Raw genomic sequence first — 16,723 nt, 5'->3', positions numbered from 1 at the left:
GAGACAAGCTCCGTCCTCTCGAGTCCTGTCGAGGCTCCAGTCCGCATCATAAAGAGAGAAACGCGGCGCACGCTCCGCCTCCGCCACAGGAGACCAGGACTGTGCAGTTTGGAAACAGCGTCCTGTCTCTCGGCGGTTCTCGGTCGTGGAGCGATAACAAGCGACTCCACAAGAGGGACTGTTCTAGAAAGACCCGGTATTCCAGCGGAGGAGGACGCACAGAGCAGGACGCACAGAGCAGGACGCACAGAGGAGGACGCACAGAGCAGGACGCACAGAGGAGGACGCACAGAGGAGGACGCACAGAGGAGGACGCACAGAGCAGGACGCACAGAGGAGGACGCCGCTCTGTTAAAGCGCACCTCTGAAAAGTGGCCCGCTTCAGTAGATCTCATCCATGGGACAGCCTGTGCTCTCTGTCCCTTAGACTCCACTGTCCTCTATCCGGGAGCTTTGCCTCTGCGTCCTAAACTCGGTGGAGGCACTGCCCAGAGCCATCATGAGGAGCACAGAGGAGGGAGACGCGTTTGACGGAGAGGCCTCCAACACTTCCATGATCTCTGGAGCCAGCAGCCCGTACCAGCCCACCACAGAGCCCGTGCACTCACGCAGCATGTTCTGGGGACTGAGGTTTGACATGGACTACCTCAAGTCCTACTTCGGGCTCCTGAAGGTGGTCGAAGTGGTAAGTTTCTTATCGCGGTGCAAATAACCTACAGACTTGTACTCCAACAGGCTTTACTATTCCCTCATGTTTAGACTCACACAATGAATGAATCCTGCAAAACCAAACATGCAAAACCCAAACATGCAGGGTGTTTCATGTTACACCATCTCTGCAAGTCACGGTAGTGCCTCCTGTTGTGAAAGATCCATGTGTTGTGCAGTGCAGCCTGGTCATTGTTTGGCCAGTGGCATCATATAAAAGTTAATATTTCATTAAGTTGAAGTTTTCCATTGCCATGTTGTGTTGTTAATGTTGTGTTCATTATAAACTCCACACACCACATAGTCTCAGTGTAAGGCTCTGTTTTTATCGATTAACCAAAAGCTAAACATCTCCAGACAGATTCAGTTATGAGATGGTGATGCATTTTCTTTATTTTATATGATTTTCTGAGATTATAATTTAAATCAGTAGGTTATTTCTTGTCTCGATGTTGCTCTTACACACACAGACTCTGCATAAAACTTAGGATCTCAATCTGCCGTTCACCAGAAAACAAATTCTTTACCAGTTTTGTTATTTGGCCAAAAGATCCAGACTACACAGTGGATCAACAACCGGAAAACCCATGCATCTACGGAAACTAGCAATTATGTCCAAGCACAGTGTGGGTAGAATAAGCAGCAGAGACTGGAGGAGCACAAAAAAGAGAAAAATGCAGACTATGCAAAACGACCTCCTTCTCGCTGCTGCACAGATGTTTACCTTTCTATAAGACGTGTGAGAAGTTTGCATCGAAAGACACCTGTTGTTCGACCTAAACGTTGAACTAAAACGTTGAACTATCGCCTCAGTGTGTCAGCGGGTTATATTTTTATCTGCAAAACTAAATATTTAATCGTCTGAATCGTTTGTGTATCACTTTTTCTGTGTTATCTCTCACAGAAAAATGTTCCTAAGTCAAAATTCACATTGAAATCCAGACGTAACATTAGTATTTTTGATGTTTTACCAATGAAAAGTTGTTATTAAGCAGTTTTAAGTATAAAGTTTTGGATAAAATGGTGGAGATACTGCGTTTTTTGGCCACACCGTTAAAGTCAAAGTGTTATTTGCTCCAGAGGAAAACAGAAAAGTCCTAAATGAGCACAGACGTCCACCTGTTCCACCAGACTGATCGTATATCATCACTTCCCCGTGTCCATCTGTAAAACCTCCACTTCCCTTTAGCTCTGTTTGTATTTCCTTATGACTTTGCCAGAGGAAATGTTTATTACACAGTATCTCTCCACTCGAGTCATATTTGCTTTAATAAAGTCACTTTGGCCGTGCGTGACCTCGCTCTGTCATTCACACAACCTTTAGTGCATTAAAATAAAATGTTTTGTTTCGTTTTTTGGCCAAATATAATCCAACACCACAACTTAGTGCATTTAATTTAAGGGAAAAAAACAAGCTGCAGTGTTTGGTTTAAAGAAATAACACAGTAAATTCAAATTATTGCTGTAATGTCAGGTTAGAGGTCAGAGAAACGTCAGGACCAGGAAACTGAAACTTGAGAAAGGCGTGTCTGCGTCGGCCACCACTTATCCTTTGTCTCACTGATGATTGAGTCAACAAAGCCCAACGGAAATCCAACTGTCCATCTGCGTAATATCAATATAACCTGAGTTTATACGAGGAGTGAGCCATTTCTGAAAAAATATCATGTTTTTAGGTTTGAGATTTGTGTTTGAGTGACAGTTTTCAGAGCACATTTAATCTCCAGGGACATTATTATAAAAGGAAAGGCTAAAATATGAGTTTGTACAGAGCTAAACTCCAGGATGACGGGGTTTTAATGGTTCACATAATAAAACCACATACACACACAGTATTTATTGGCCTAAATAATTACAGCCTTTGAAATTTGCTGATTAGAACCTTTTAATTGTGGTTCATTTCGCTGCCCTGCTTTATATTCATGCACTTTTTAATATTTATTTGACTCTGGGATGAAAATCTGGTGTAATGAGGTTCATAAATGTAACTTTACGTCTGATTAAATCTTTATTTAGGTCATTTATTTACCTTTAAATCACAAGAACAACACACAGCAGAGAAGTGTGTGTTCTCCACACACATTAATCCTAATTAATGCTCCTTTGACCTGGAACCACCACTTCAGTGTGTTTCTATCTCCAGTGCATGTGTTTCAGTACAGTTTCAGTGCGTTTCTATTTTTCTATTTTTTTCTATCTGTTTCTATTTCTGTACATGTGCTCCATTACAGTCAGTGTGTTTTAGTGTGTTTCAGTATGTTTCAGTGTGCTTCTACCTCTTGTACACGTGCTCTGTTTCAGTCAGTGTGTTTCTATCTGCGCTATAAGTGTTTCATTACAGTCAGTGTGTTTCAGTGTGTTTCTCTTGTACATGTGCTCCGTTTCAGTGTGGACCATATTGCGGTGGCTTAATCTTTTCACGAGGCTTTTCTCGCCCCGTTTCTTCGCAGAGACAGATGGTACTGAAGGAGCAGATCCAAGTTCAGGACAATGAAAGAGGAAGCTTCAGACTGCCTCTAGATGAGAACGGGAAACGTGTTTGTTTCAGTCTCATGTGCCACAGAAACATGTTTGTTTCATTCTCATGTGCCACAGAAACATGTTTGTTTCAGTCTGATGTGCCACAGAAACATGTTTGTTTCAGTCTGATGTGCCACAGAAACATGTTTGTTTCAGTCTGATGTGCCACAGTGAAGAGCAGGTCATAAAACCTCCTGATTGACCAGATGAGTTGGTTCGTGTGTATCTTGATCCTCCTGTGAGATTTTCACTTCAGCTTCAGGGATTTTGGGGAATGATTTGTTCAACAGACATGACATCAGCCCAGAGACCCTCCTCACGACTGGGTGTAGCCGTTTCAGTGTCGTTCGTGTTACATTCGAGCTGTTAAACTGGAGATTCCAATAAAATCAGACCATGTGGCTGGAGATTTGGTCTTTAGTAAAAGAAAAGACACAAAATAAACGATATTTTAAGTGTCTTCCACAAACAACAATAGTACAGTCGAAGATTTACATGTTTGTTTATTGTTATATTCAGCTTCTGCCTTTTATTTCATATTTGTGTTTATTTATCCAGTGTTTAAGAAGTGACACTTTGAAGACTCTAGAACCTGAAAGAGATGAAATAAATGACTGAAAACATAATCTGCAAAAACAATGCAGTAAAATAAAAAACAAAAAAAACAACTACTGCATATAATCAGTGGTGGAAGGTAACAAAGTAAAAGTAGTAAAGTACTGCACTGTAGGTATTTGTACTTTACTTAAATACATTTATCTGTACTTTCTACTCGACGCATTTGTAACTAGACTGAAAAGTAAGTGAGTACTTATGGTATTATTAAGTATTTTTATTATTGTTTAAGACCTGCGGAAACATCTGAGGGTTTATTTTTGAACAAATTCATTATTTAAACAAACAAAAATATAAAGAAAATGAAAATATGTCGTAAAAAACTATCAATTTGTTTCTGTTGAACAAAATTTGACTCAAATCTTTATCAAAATCACCACATTTGAAGCTTTATACGACTCAAAAACTACACGAAATACTGTTACTTTTTACTCTTTAAGTACATTTTCTTATGGGTACTTTAATACTTTTACTTAAGTTTCATAGTTGCAGTAAATTTGGAAGACGTACTTACTTATTTTAGTTGTTTAGATTAACTAGTTTGATTCTATATAAACAAAAATAATAGCGCACTGTCCTAATTCTAAAAAGAGAATCACAGTATTTAAAAATCTACAGAGTCAAATCTTCTTAAATCTTTTCTTTTTTTGGTGCTCGTTGGTCGAGTTAGACAAAATCTCAGAATAGCCAAGAATTCCGCTCATGAGATCCACTCACAGGGCGACCGTAGGAATCTCACTTTATCATCGAGACTCTGGAGAAACAGACAAAATAAACTTTAGATGTGACTCGACCCAAAAAAGCCTTTTACGCACAAGGCCAAGAATCAGTGAAATTCAACATGGCTCCGTTTAACTCATAGGAAATCATTAATAATATACAAACGTGGTGTCAAAATGCTGCAGAAAGCACTGACGTAAGTGATTTTTCTGCATGTTTTTGGGTAATTCTGAGTCTTTTCACATTTATCTGATGCTTAAACCTCAAAAAAAACATTTAAAACTCACTATTTAACACATTTATTTTGTCTGATTGTCGTTATCGAGTCCAAAAAACACTGAAGTATCCTCATCTTTACACCATTAAACAGCAGCAGTCCCAGTTTATTCCTTTTCACTGATGTTTCCATATTTGTCGCGCAGGTTCTGTCCCTGATTGGCTTCATCTGTATAGAGACCATAATGAGGTGCTCCCCCTGCGGAGGCATCTACTTCTTTGAGTTCGTGAGCTGCACAGCGTTTGTAGTGACTGGGGTCCTTCTCTTCATCTTCTGCCTCAATTTACACACCAAGGTGCCCCAAATCAACTGGAATCTCACAGTAAGTTCAACGCTTTCGTCGCCAGATTTCACTTTCAAACTTTGGTACGGGGGAAAAGTCTTGTTAGTCAGTGCAGATTTCAACACCGAGATATGAAACTTTGTGTAGAAAAGAACGTAATTGCAGTAGTTTCTTTTATATTCGCACAAAATTATTAAGTTATTTCAAGTTTTAACAGTTGCAGGATGGATTATAAAGCAGGTCCAGGGCCGTGTTGTGCTTTTCTCTCGTAATATTTGTCTGTAATCTTTGCATTAACGCACCAATGTCACTGCTTCTTGTTTTCTACATCCCCTTTCCTGCTTGTTCTTTTCGTTTTGCGATGCTACGCCGCGTTGACGACCATTCTGCATCGCTCGTTGTCCAGCGTTGGCGTGTTTTTCTTGGCTTTGACGGTGATGCTTTTGATGAAGTCATTATAGGAAACATCATCCACTATCGAGAGTGTTGTTGTTTTTTTTTACACTTTGCCAGAAGCTGATGGCTCTGCTTTAGCTTCATTGTAGAACATAATAACTCATGGCTGAGACTCGTTGGGAGGCTTCCATCTCATTGTGTGTAGGATCTGCATTGTCAGCTGGAAGCAAATGAGCGAGTGGGTGATCTCTGGCGCAGACTGGCCTTGATTTGCCTACATGCGCATGATGGCGTGTGCTACTGAAATACTCACAGTAAACCGGCTGCAGAAACAGTGGAAAATACCATTAAACTAAATTTCCAGAGACCACACAGATTACTGTACTTAAAAACCCAGTGGATGTCAAGGCGAACGTCCAAATCTAAACTGCTGAATCAATGCTACAATATAAAGAAGATCCCCACACTACTGCTGCAGAATGAACTGTGTAGATAGTTTATAATCCACAGATTTAAAAGCTCATGGTGGTAATTGTAACGTAAGATGTTTTCTACTTCAGGAAAACAGTGTCACTTTGCAGATTTAAGTCATTACAGCTGTTTTTATCGCGCAAAATACTTCAAAATTGTACATTCTTACTGCGAGTTTGTTGACCTCATCTGCGCGTCTTCATTGATCGATACGTTTAATGTTTTACTGTGGAACATTATACACAAACCAGCAGATGTTGGACCCTTTAGCTTGTTATAAACACTGCCCAGCCCAAAAAAAAAAGGTCTCACGCTCTAATATTTGGTTGTTGCAGCTTTAGTATTCTTTCGATTTCGCTTCTGCAACGTCACAGATTTATTTCCATCCAGTTGTTGCATTAATTTTTCACCTGTTTCATTGATGATGGTCGAGTCTGACGCTGCTCAAAGCTTCTCCAGCACAAAGATTCTCACTGGGGTTAAGGTCTGGACTCTGTGTGTGTGAAAATGACGTCTCTGCTCCTGATCCTCTGTCACAGTTTGAGCCTGTTGAATCCTGACATTGTCGTCTTAGAATATGCCCAAAAATCCACTGATGGAATAACCTGGTCATTCAGTATATTCAGGTGTCAGCTGACCTCACTCTGCTGAACCTCGACTGGACCAACTGCAGGAGACGACCTGTTTGTTTAGTCAAATCCAGGTGGAGACTTAATTTTTTGTCCAGACAGTGTAAGACTCAGTGCGATACGCTTCAGACACACTGTGTATTTGTCTTTTTAAAACGTAAATGTTACTGTTTTTTGTATTGTCACTGTGTTTGTCTGTTTTAAAAATGAACCACGAGTCTAGAATAAAGATAAACTGAATTGACTTTGTGCCATTTCAGGGTCAAGAAATGCCAAGAGTGTAAAGCAGTGACCAAAACACAGGGTGGCTTTTTAAAAAATCTAAAATCTAAAAGAAGTTTGAAGTTATTTTGAGTTGCGTTTATGTTAACTCTGTTCCATATGTGTCTACTTAGAGGTTTGATGCCTTCAGTGAGAATCTACAGTTTAAATAATCATGAAAATAAAGAACCGTAAAGGAAAAAGTGTGTCCAAACTTACGACGTAAAACTGTTTTATCAAATGAGTCAAACGCTCCTGATCCTCTGTCACAGTTTGAGCCTGATGAATCCTGACATTGTCGTCTTAGAATATGCCCAAAAATCCCCTGATAGAATAACCTGGTCATTCAGTTTATTCAAGTGTCAGCTGACCTCATTCTGCTGAACCTAGACCTGACTCGTACCTATAGACTCGGACCTATTTGCTCAGTTAAATCCAGGTGACGACTTTGTTTGTTTTTTGTATATTAAGTTCAATTTGTGGTGAATTTGTGTAAAATATCCACGGCTCTTGTGATGATCCCTCTGTATTTTTGTCCGTTTCAAAGCTGCTCCAGTCACTCCACGACTTTTGTATTTTCACCGGGAGATTTCGTGAATCCTCAGTCACCCTTAATTCATCTTCCCTGCTTCACACCACTTCTCATCTATAATAAAATCCGACTTATTCTTTATTTATTACCTGTGGATAAACATGTTTGGGTCCTGCTGTAACTCTGTACGACCATCTTTTATTCAGGTTTGTGCAGATAATTGATAAACAGCAGTATTGATCTTTTTTAACACATGTAAAAGCTGCAGATGAAATAAGATTCTTGACCCGTACAGTTCAGTTCACAGATGGTTGTGCCACATTCTAGCCCCAATGAGTCACGCACACAAGGAAATTAGATTAGATAACTTTACTCTTTAAATGGATTCTTAAGAATTTGGGTTCACTTGGCGCGACGATTGAGCGACACATTAAATGAAGTTAAAGCAGAGTCTGGAGCTGAAATGCTTGAGAGGGGTTAAGAGTATAAATGTGAACATTCTGTGAAAGTATAACTGATGTGAACATGACACAGAGTCTTTGCACCTGCCGTAAATCTCTCATCACTTCAAACCACTTCACTCGTGTGTTTACTTAAGCGTGAGTTCTGTCCAATAAAACTGTCCTGGGTTTGGATCGCTCACGTTTACCGCCCAAGACGACCAAAGGCACAGAGGATTATCCCAAACTGTTTATTTTTTTTATTAATTTGCTTTATAAACTGTGCTTAAATGCATATTAGACATAGATATGGTTATTTCAAAGACAAACACTCCTCTTGCTGCAGTTTATCCTCGTCCTTTTCTCAGACAAACCAAACCTTTTTTCAGCAGAATGTTCTGAAATGTTTTGCCTTGGGTTTAAAATCAGACCTTAATTGTTTTTGCAGGTAGCGAGAAAAATGTAAGAATAACAAAAGCGCCCAAAACCCACTGATTTCCCCGGTTTTGTGTGTATTATTTGTGGTTTTCCGGCCTGCTGCTCTGGTTAAATCGTGGAATGTGAAGTAAAATGCAGAGTGGGGCTGTATAGATTATTTCTGCTCCACAGCACAGGACACTGGATTGTGAACGCACCGACCGGGTTCCTGTTAAACGAGTTAGTCCGGACAGACAGGGTTGCATTGTGTTTGCGGAGTACTCATCCAAATCGCTGTGGGCGGAGTCAGGATTACACGTTTGGATTAGGATTAGCGTGGACATTGGTTTGTAACAAGTGTTTAATGTTTTGTCAACTCGTTACACTTCTCCCTGATCACTTTAATTCACCTCTGTTCAACGTGAGCAAAAACACAAACTGAGAATGTGGTTTTCAGATTAAAAATGAATCAAAGCTGCAGCGTTTTAATTACATAATTAATCTCACAACTCATTAATGCGCGCTTTTATATTGGCTTTAGGGAAACTATTATAATCCCCATTGTTGAAAGTGTCATATGAGAGGTCATGTCTGTGTTTATTACCATCAGGGCTGCGGTCACGAGGCACTAACCCCGGTCATGCTGAGCTCTTTATTACGGACCCTTCCTCCCTTTTATAGCTGCCCCGTTTCAAACCGAGCGGCACAGTTTTAACGACAAATCTCTGTGTCACCTGTTTTATACAAAAAGCAGACAGACCTGACCAACAGCACGAGCTCTGAAGAGTTTGTTTGACCTGGGACACTGCTCTCTAGTGGTGTAAAAGTCGTTTGTTTCGTTTTTTTTACACTATAATCATGTTGAAAAAGCCAAATAAAGACTGCACTGTTGCTGTAAATGACGTCATGGTGGATGTAAATGAACTTATTTCTGTTTTATCAGCTCCACTTTTCACCAAACTGAGAAAACTGCAACAATTTCACACCATATCTAACAATTAAGTCCGTCAATATGATCCAGTTTATCGATTATGATTGTGATTACACAGGTCACAGTGTCATTAGAACACATTACAGTTCAGTATAGATTTACTCTAATAAGTAAACCTAAATGTTCAATGATATTTTGTCACTTCTGCTTCATTTTATTTCAGGAAACAGGCCGTAGACGTCAGAGTTTGTTTGTTTTGTTTGTTTTTTTCAGCTGTGTCCTCCACATTTTACCAAACTTATTTCTCGTTCTCTTTTAGGACCTGGCGAACACGGCTGCCAGTACCATCTTTTTCTTCCTTTGTTCTCTGGTGTTGGCCATCGTCAATCACAGCACAGGAGCAGAGATCGCAGCCACAGTGAGTATTAAACACACAACATTTACTGTTAAATGAGACATGGACACTGATACTTTTGGTGCAATGTTTGTCTGTAGCTTTTTTTTTTTTTTTTGCACTAGTGGAGAACCTTTTCTAATAATAATAATAATAATAATAATACATTTTATTTATAACGCACTTTACATTTGAACAACAAATCTCAAAGTGCTACAGTGCAAAAAAGACATTAAAACAGAAGACAGTTAACATTAAAAACAGAAGACAATTAGTGTAAAAGCAATAAAACAATAGCCGGTGTTTATCTGTAGGCCAAGGTAAAAAGGTAAGTTTTCTTTCTTTCTATAGATATTTACTTGCACGTGTTTCATTTAAAGTTCATAGTTTCATTTCTGGGATTATTTTGTTACTGCCACAGTGCAGTACATGTACAATATATATTTTTGTTTTAGCGTTACACGATTATTGATGCCACCAAAAAGCAGTGACATTGTTTAAAGAGTATTATGCATTATTATTATTATTATTATTATTATTATTATTATTATTATTATTATTATTATTATTATTATTATTATTACTTTTTTAAACAAAGAGGAAACTTATAAAACATGTTAACACGTTGTTTTGGGGGAATATCACATTTTTTTAACCATTTTTCTATTATGTCTCTGGTCTAATGAAATAAAAATTTCTGATAAACTTTAAAAATATGACATAAACTGACAAAAAAACAAAAAAAAACTGTCTATACTTGGCTTAGTTTGGAGATTGGGTAGATTGGATTGAGGTCTATTGATATTTGCCTCTAAAATGATCACGATTATTATTTATTTTTCTATATTCCGACTTGAATAATCATAATTTTCTGCTGTTGTCATCCTCAGTTGTTTAGGTCGATCTTATAATTAAAGTGTGTGATGTAAACTTAACCCCGCTCTCCTCTGTGTGTTTCAGTTCTTCGGCTTCCTGGTCACATTTGTCTATGCGGTCAACACCTTCCTCGCCGTCCGCAGGTGGCGCCGTGGCAACAACAGTCAGGGCGGAGCACAGGGCAGCGAGTACATGAGAGCTCGCACTGCATCCAGAGGAGAGATGGAGGCCAGGCCGGATCTTGCGTAAAGCGACGGTTTAATAATAATAAAAATGGAAGTCCCCAAACTCTTCTGGCAGCTGGCGACGACACACACGGCCCGACACGTGAACACGTCATCTGTGATCATCTGTGATCACGCTCCGGGGCTGGGCAGGCTCTCAGTGTGTCATGGTTGGAGATGTTGAAGAATGAATGACCTCGCCTCTAAAAGCAGCACTGTTGTTTCAGTTGAGCCGATGAAAGACTGCCCCCTGGTGGATTGAACTCACTGTGAATCACATCATAGTACAAGTACTTTATTTGATTTTGTGTTGGAGAAGCTCCGCTCGTGGACTGGACCAAACTGAGGAGACCACAAACATTTAGACTGTGTCAGAGAATGATACGAGCCTTTGTGTTTTATCCCAGTCCGAGGTTCACTGTGGACACTTTTTTATGATTTTTGAAGATTTGATTTTACTGCAGTTTTTCTTTTATTCTCTTTTGCCATGTGACGTTTAACAGCTTTTGAGATCAGTTTTACACAGGGTTCAAGACTTTCCAAATGACAGAACACTAAAAATATGTGTGTTGTTTCCTAAGGACCAAAAATTGAATTAATTTATGAAATTTTGAACAGAAAAACAATCATCGCCGACCACAGGCCTCTATTTAACTCTATGAAACTGAGTATTTCAAGTCTAAACTTTTTGATTACTATTGTGCCTTAAACTCAAATGTGAACATTCTCAGTCCAAACCTCTCACATTTGCTTCGTTCTGTGTTAATGTCAAAGTTTGACTTCAGTTTGTGTAAAAGTTTGATGATTTTAGACACAGTGTGTTCTGTTTTATTAATAGTGAATCATATCTTCCACCATCAATATTTAATTTGTAACTTTATATTTAATGTTTTTCTTTGCTCTTGAGTCTGTGTATAACCAGCCCCCTCAGGCCAAAAATATGACTCTACAGCGCCACCTGCTGGTGTGAACTTGAACGGTTGTGTCAGTCTCTTCTCTTCTGTGGCTGTTGAATGTGGAGGTGGTTTGTTCTTTTTTAAACATCACACAAATAGAATCACTGACACTGTCTTAGTTTGACGTGACCAAAAGTTGCTGAATGGACAATCACTTTGTGTTAAAAGTGTCTGAATGTAAAATAAACTGCCACAAATCAACTCAATCTAAAACTATTTTGAGCTACAATGAAGAGATCAACTGATTCAGTGTAATTTACAGCAAAGACTCTGATGATGAAGACTCTGATGATGAAGACTCTGATGATGAAGGCTCCAGTCCTTCATTTAGGATATTTTCAATGAGGTTTGGTTTATAAAGTGTCGTCTGGAATAAATCCATTTCAACATTCTATAATGTTTTTTTTTTTTATTCTATCTTTTCTCACAAGACAAAAACAAAACAATCAAACCCGGCGTCTCACAGCTCACAGTTTCCAAACAAATACAGATTCTGCAGTTTTCAGTCAGTGCGGCGTCAGGAACAGTGAAAGTAAAAAGTGAAGGTTAATCAAACAGGTACAAATGCACAGGTTAGTAAAACATTCACATGCTGTTTATACTTGTGTTCAAAATAAAAATGTGACATTATTTTAACTGTCGCAAACATAAGAGACACTGTCAAAGGCAGAGCATGAAACAAGATACAAAAAGTGAAAATAAAACAGGTTGTAACCAGCCAACCCTAAATCTGTGACTCCCATTACTATAACAATCACTTTTAAAGATGAAAAGTACCTTATTTTCAGCCACACATTTGTAACACAGATCCTCTGTGGAAATCACAGTTTGCACCAGGCAAAGGTCGAGCCTGCTGCTTTTCACATTTTCAATAAGTTTGAAATGGACTGTTACAAAAAGACCAAAGACCAAGGACATAATTTGAGTCCAGGCTGTAACAGACAAAGAGTCTCATTATGTGACATTTTGACGTTAAACTCCTGCTTTTGGGGGTCGTGGTTTTTGAGGACGTGCGACTTCAGTCAGAATCATCATCTGACTCTGAATATTTATCTGAAAAGTAACAAATACAACAAATATAGAGGAGATAAAATAATTCAAAGTTATAAATGATTGTCTTGCTGCTGGATGTGAAGGGAAACATGAGCTTGTTTTACAAATCAGGCCTGGCTGTTTCTGCCATTTGCCAAGAAACACATGACATTCAGCTTTTAAATATTAAAAAAACTCACCTTCTTGCGTCGCCTCTTCCTGTGATTCTCCTCCTTGTTTGAGGAACTCCGCCAGTTCAATAAAAACTTTGTAAAAATCTAAAGCAAAAATAATGGTGGCAATGAACCCAAAAACCTGCAAAAATGAGACTTGATGAGTTTGGCAATAATAATAATATAATAATAAGTATAATTCCACTGATGTTCTTCTTCTTTACCCCTGCAGCTTTGGAGGAGCCGCCTCGATAATTAGATATGGCCATTATAGACACGATGAAATAAATAATGGACGCTGTCACACACCTCAGGAAATCCTACAAAAAATGTATGAAATTAATATTTTTAAAACACGAACAAAGAAACTAAAAGCATCAAACCCACCATTAGAGGCCAGAGGAATCCTTTAAACCTCTCGTTGAATTTGGAGGAGTAAGCGAAGAGCATGAAGAGCGCCCCCAAGAATTCAATCAGAGGAACTGTGACAAAGGCAGACGCCGCAGACGCAGCGAAGCAAATGAAATCTATGAAGGACAGGGCCTGGAAAACAAGACAAACATCAGATTAAACTCATGTCCTCACAGCACCGAGACTCGTACTGTCCACTCATGAAACATCTAAGGACATACGTCTATTTTAACGAGGAACAAACAGTTGGTAAATAATTATAAGCTCGACTGAATGAGCAGAACGCAGAACTACACAACGTCTGACTGTGCCCTGAATCTGATCTTAAACACTTTTGCACACTTTTATCATCTCACCGTGGGATTAAAACTGTTTATTTGCGCTGCCTGTTCAATTGTTAGACTTTGTGAAAAGCCAGTGGCAAAGTTTATAATCAACTTGATGAATAAAAGTGTGTTGTTCTGATGTTCCCTGAAGCTGCCAGGCTGCTGTGCTGTGGCTTTGGGCCCATTTCCTGTAAAGACAAACAGCTGCTACAGATAATGTTGACAAAAAGGTCTCCACGTTTGTCTTACGCCTCCACATGACGCGGTACGACTGTGGAGTAATCCTTTAAAAGTGTATTAGAATATCAGCAGTAACAGTAAATATAAAGTCCAGGGATAAGTCCACAAATCCAGACAGACAGAGCTCTAAGTGCAGCCATCTTGTCTTTGTTTGACTCATTCATTCTGGAGCCTGAGGCAAACACCTCCCTCTCTCTTTGAACTCAAAACGCTGGAACTTTTTCTGATCCTTCCAAATTCAGGATCAAAAGTGACGCTGATACTGAAAGACACTAAACATCCCAGAGCCAGGTGGGATCATTTTTTTCCCTTTTAAGATGAAATCACTCCAAAAATACACGTTCCACAGTGAAAAACACGACACACTGCAGTCAGAAGTTTGATTTTTTAGTTGTAATTTCATGCCACCGGGGGAGACGCACACTTGGAGCACATTTACCACACTGTTTTCTCCATAAAAAAAGACAGTTATTATTAGAAAACTGTTTTAGGAACTACACCATATTATTCTTCAGCACATTCCTGGTGATAATGCACGTCTTATCTTGTGTTTAGACTGTGCATCCTAAAGAGAGCGACACGGTGGTCCAACAAACTGTGAACGATAATGCAGCCTCAGCAGGATGTGTGTCTGACTAATGCAGCTAAGAACAGCCACCGGTCCTTTTCTCACTTCCAACTTTTCACTGTAGAGCTCAGAGTGAAATGACCAATACAAACTGAGCTTACTCAAATCAAGAACAGAAAATGCAATAGGACCAATGCACGACCCTATTACGAACATGTACTAACATAAAAAACACGGAATAAGTTTCATATCCTGGAATGTTATGTCCATACAAGTAATTATTAGTCTTACAGTTTTAGAACGTTGCATGAAACACTGAAAAGTTACAGAAAAGGCGCTGGACCAGACTGAATCTAAGCACAGTTACTGTCACAAACTCCTCAGTTAGTGAATTATGTCAAACAAAGATGCTGTCTGTTAGTCGGCTCTGCATTCCTGAGGCTTGATGTAAAACACTGGTATGTTCCAACAATTTATACAGCGATACTTTTACTCTAAAAGTGTCAGAGATGCATCAAAACTGAGCCACATGTGCCCTGTGACCTATAAGCACAAGGGTAACACTTCTGCATTCAAATGTCAGCAGATACAGGGTTTGACTTTGTGACTTTTGTGTGAGTTAAAAAGGTTGTTTCCTGTGAACTCGGTCAGACTGTGCTGCAGGCGATGGCTCAGAGACAAGGATGGGACATGGTATTAGAGTCACATGACACCAAATAACAGGCTGGAGAGGTCACAAAGTCTATAAAACAATTACAACATAAACTCAACTGCATTTAACTGACACTCAAGAGGCTGCAGCAGGAAAGTAGGACAAGTTAAGCCCACGTTTCCCCAAGTGAACAAGTAGGTTAAGACTTTTTTTTAATGCATTTTAAACAAAGTTCCTCTCCACTTTGAACATAAAAGTGTGGAACAGGAACTCAACTAAAGTGAGAAAAGTTGTGTGGCTGCTTTCATTTAAGTCTGAACAGAGATAGAAGCGTGTTTTCCTGATGCTTACCACTTCTCCAATGAGCAGCATGCCTTTCTTGGACGTGGAAAACTCTTTGCTCGGAAGAAGTGCCATAAGAACCCCCAGGCCCGAGGGAGAGGCGCTGGATCCGGGAGCCTCGATGTCCCCCATGGTCCCAAACAACTGTCTCTAACAGTTTAGTGCAGAGTCTAAAAGCCCGGAGAGCTCTAACAGTGTTTGGGGCTAAAGACACAGGGGCGGGGGCGTGCACTTCGTCTTCACAGAGTTGGAAACGGAAATAATGACAGCGCGGAAACGCAAGCTCCCAAAAGCGCAACATCTGCGCTCTCCAGATGTGAAATGTGATGCCCGCAGCTGCAGGAGCACAATGAGGAACTACTGCACTCAAATATGCAGCTCATGAGCGCAGAGGGCAAAGAAACAAAGAGTTTTATTATTGGATATGAAAACATTTACTGCAAACAGCTTGTGTTTGACAGAGATGGAACAGTTTTCTCTGCAGATGTTGAACGAGGCGGGTCCCTCAGAGTCAAAGTCAGTCCAGAGCCGCTGTAAAGTCCACTGCTCCATTTACACCAGAGTCTAACCTGAAATATTCATCTTATGTGCACAGATTATTACAGTGAGAGTGAGACATACAGTGAGAGTGAGACGTACAGTGAGAGTGAGACAGAGTGAGAGCTGCTGTAAACTCCACTGCTCCATTTACACCAGAGTCTAACCTGAAATATTCCTCTTATGTGCACAGATCGTCTTTATGTGGGGGATCTTCACTGTGGGGAAAACAGGACTAAACCTTTAACACAAACAAGCTGCACATGTTAAACTCTTATTATTCAGTTTATTTTGGGAGTCGCTGCTTCTTTGAGGTTGTTGACAGTTTGTTGTTTTTAAAAAGCTGCAGTAGATGATCTGAAACTGACAATCTGAAGAAAAGGAAATGTGCAGTTTGAAAAGTACAAAAACTGAATAGATTCACACGCAGCACCCAACACTGATAAAGTGACAGTGTGTCACATTATAGGGTCTAAAGTGAGACGAAGAGTGAGACATACAGTGAGAGTGAGACAGAGTGAGACATACAGTGAGAGTGAGACAGAGTGAGACATACAGTGAGAGTGAGACAGAGTGAGACATACAGTGAGAGTGAGACATACAGTGAGAGCTGCACAAAAGAAAACACAAACACGGTCGTCTGTAAAAGGAAAATAAAACATTTGTGTGTCCAACATTACAGCACAAAGTGTCCAGCAGAGGGGAGCACCACACTGCAACTTTGACTCTGTAAAGCACAGGTCTCTGCAGAGGTGTGTGTGAAGGGGTGTGTGTGTGTGTGTGTGTTGGGGT

The 16,723-nt window shown here is 39.7% G+C and overlaps 2 protein-coding genes across 2 annotated transcripts; one reads left to right on the top strand and one right to left on the bottom strand.

Annotated features, from left to right (window-relative positions):
• The first annotated feature begins 38 nt into the window (after positions 1–38).
• cmtm4 (CKLF-like MARVEL transmembrane domain containing 4) lies at positions 39–12,043 on the top strand. The gene is made up of 4 exons (XM_033986762.2): positions 39–685; positions 4,986–5,162; positions 9,520–9,618; positions 10,555–12,043. Exons 1-4 carry the CDS (start codon positions 500–502, stop codon positions 10,717–10,719), a joined length of 627 nt encoding a protein of 208 aa, XP_033842653.1. The 5' UTR covers positions 39–499; the 3' UTR covers positions 10,720–12,043.
• Positions 12,044–12,102: 59 nt separating this feature from the next.
• cmtm3 (CKLF-like MARVEL transmembrane domain containing 3) lies at positions 12,103–15,717 on the bottom strand. The gene is made up of 5 exons (XM_033988663.2): positions 15,404–15,717; positions 13,243–13,398; positions 13,080–13,175; positions 12,883–12,997; positions 12,103–12,703 (listed from the first exon to the last, which is right to left on the bottom strand). The coding sequence occupies exons 1-5, from the start codon at positions 15,524–15,526 to the stop codon at positions 12,669–12,671; spliced, it is 525 nt and encodes a 174-aa protein (XP_033844554.1). The 5' UTR covers positions 15,527–15,717; the 3' UTR covers positions 12,103–12,668.
• Positions 15,718–16,723: the final 1,006 nt, after the last annotated feature.

The sequence above is a fragment of the Periophthalmus magnuspinnatus genome, chromosome 3 (assembly GCF_009829125.3).
Source record: "Periophthalmus magnuspinnatus isolate fPerMag1 chromosome 3, fPerMag1.2.pri, whole genome shotgun sequence".
Lineage (NCBI taxonomy): Eukaryota > Metazoa > Chordata > Actinopteri > Gobiiformes > Gobiidae > Periophthalmus > Periophthalmus magnuspinnatus.
This window is presented reverse-complemented; position numbering and strand designations above follow the sequence as displayed.

Coding starts and splice junctions, on each gene's coding strand:
- cmtm4 (XM_033986762.2), top strand. CDS start 500: ATGAGGAGCACAGAGGAGGGAGACGCGTTTGACGGAGAGGCCTCCAAC. Junction 686..4,985: donor TCCTGAAGGTGGTCGAAGTG/GTAAGTTTCTTA, acceptor TTTGTCGCGCAG/GTTCTGTCCCTGATTGGCTT. Junction 5,163..9,519: donor AAATCAACTGGAATCTCACA/GTAAGTTCAACG, acceptor GTTCTCTTTTAG/GACCTGGCGAACACGGCTGC.
- cmtm3 (XM_033988663.2), bottom strand. CDS start 15,526: ATGGGGGACATCGAGGCTCCCGGATCCAGCGCCTCTCCCTCGGGCCTG. Junction 13,399..15,403: donor TGCTGCTCATTGGAGAAGTG/GTAAGCATCAGG, acceptor CTTGTTTTCCAG/GCCCTGTCCTTCATAGATTT. Junction 12,704..12,882: donor GGAAGAGGCGACGCAAGAAG/GTGAGTTTTTTT, acceptor GTTACTTTTCAG/ATAAATATTCAGAGTCAGAT.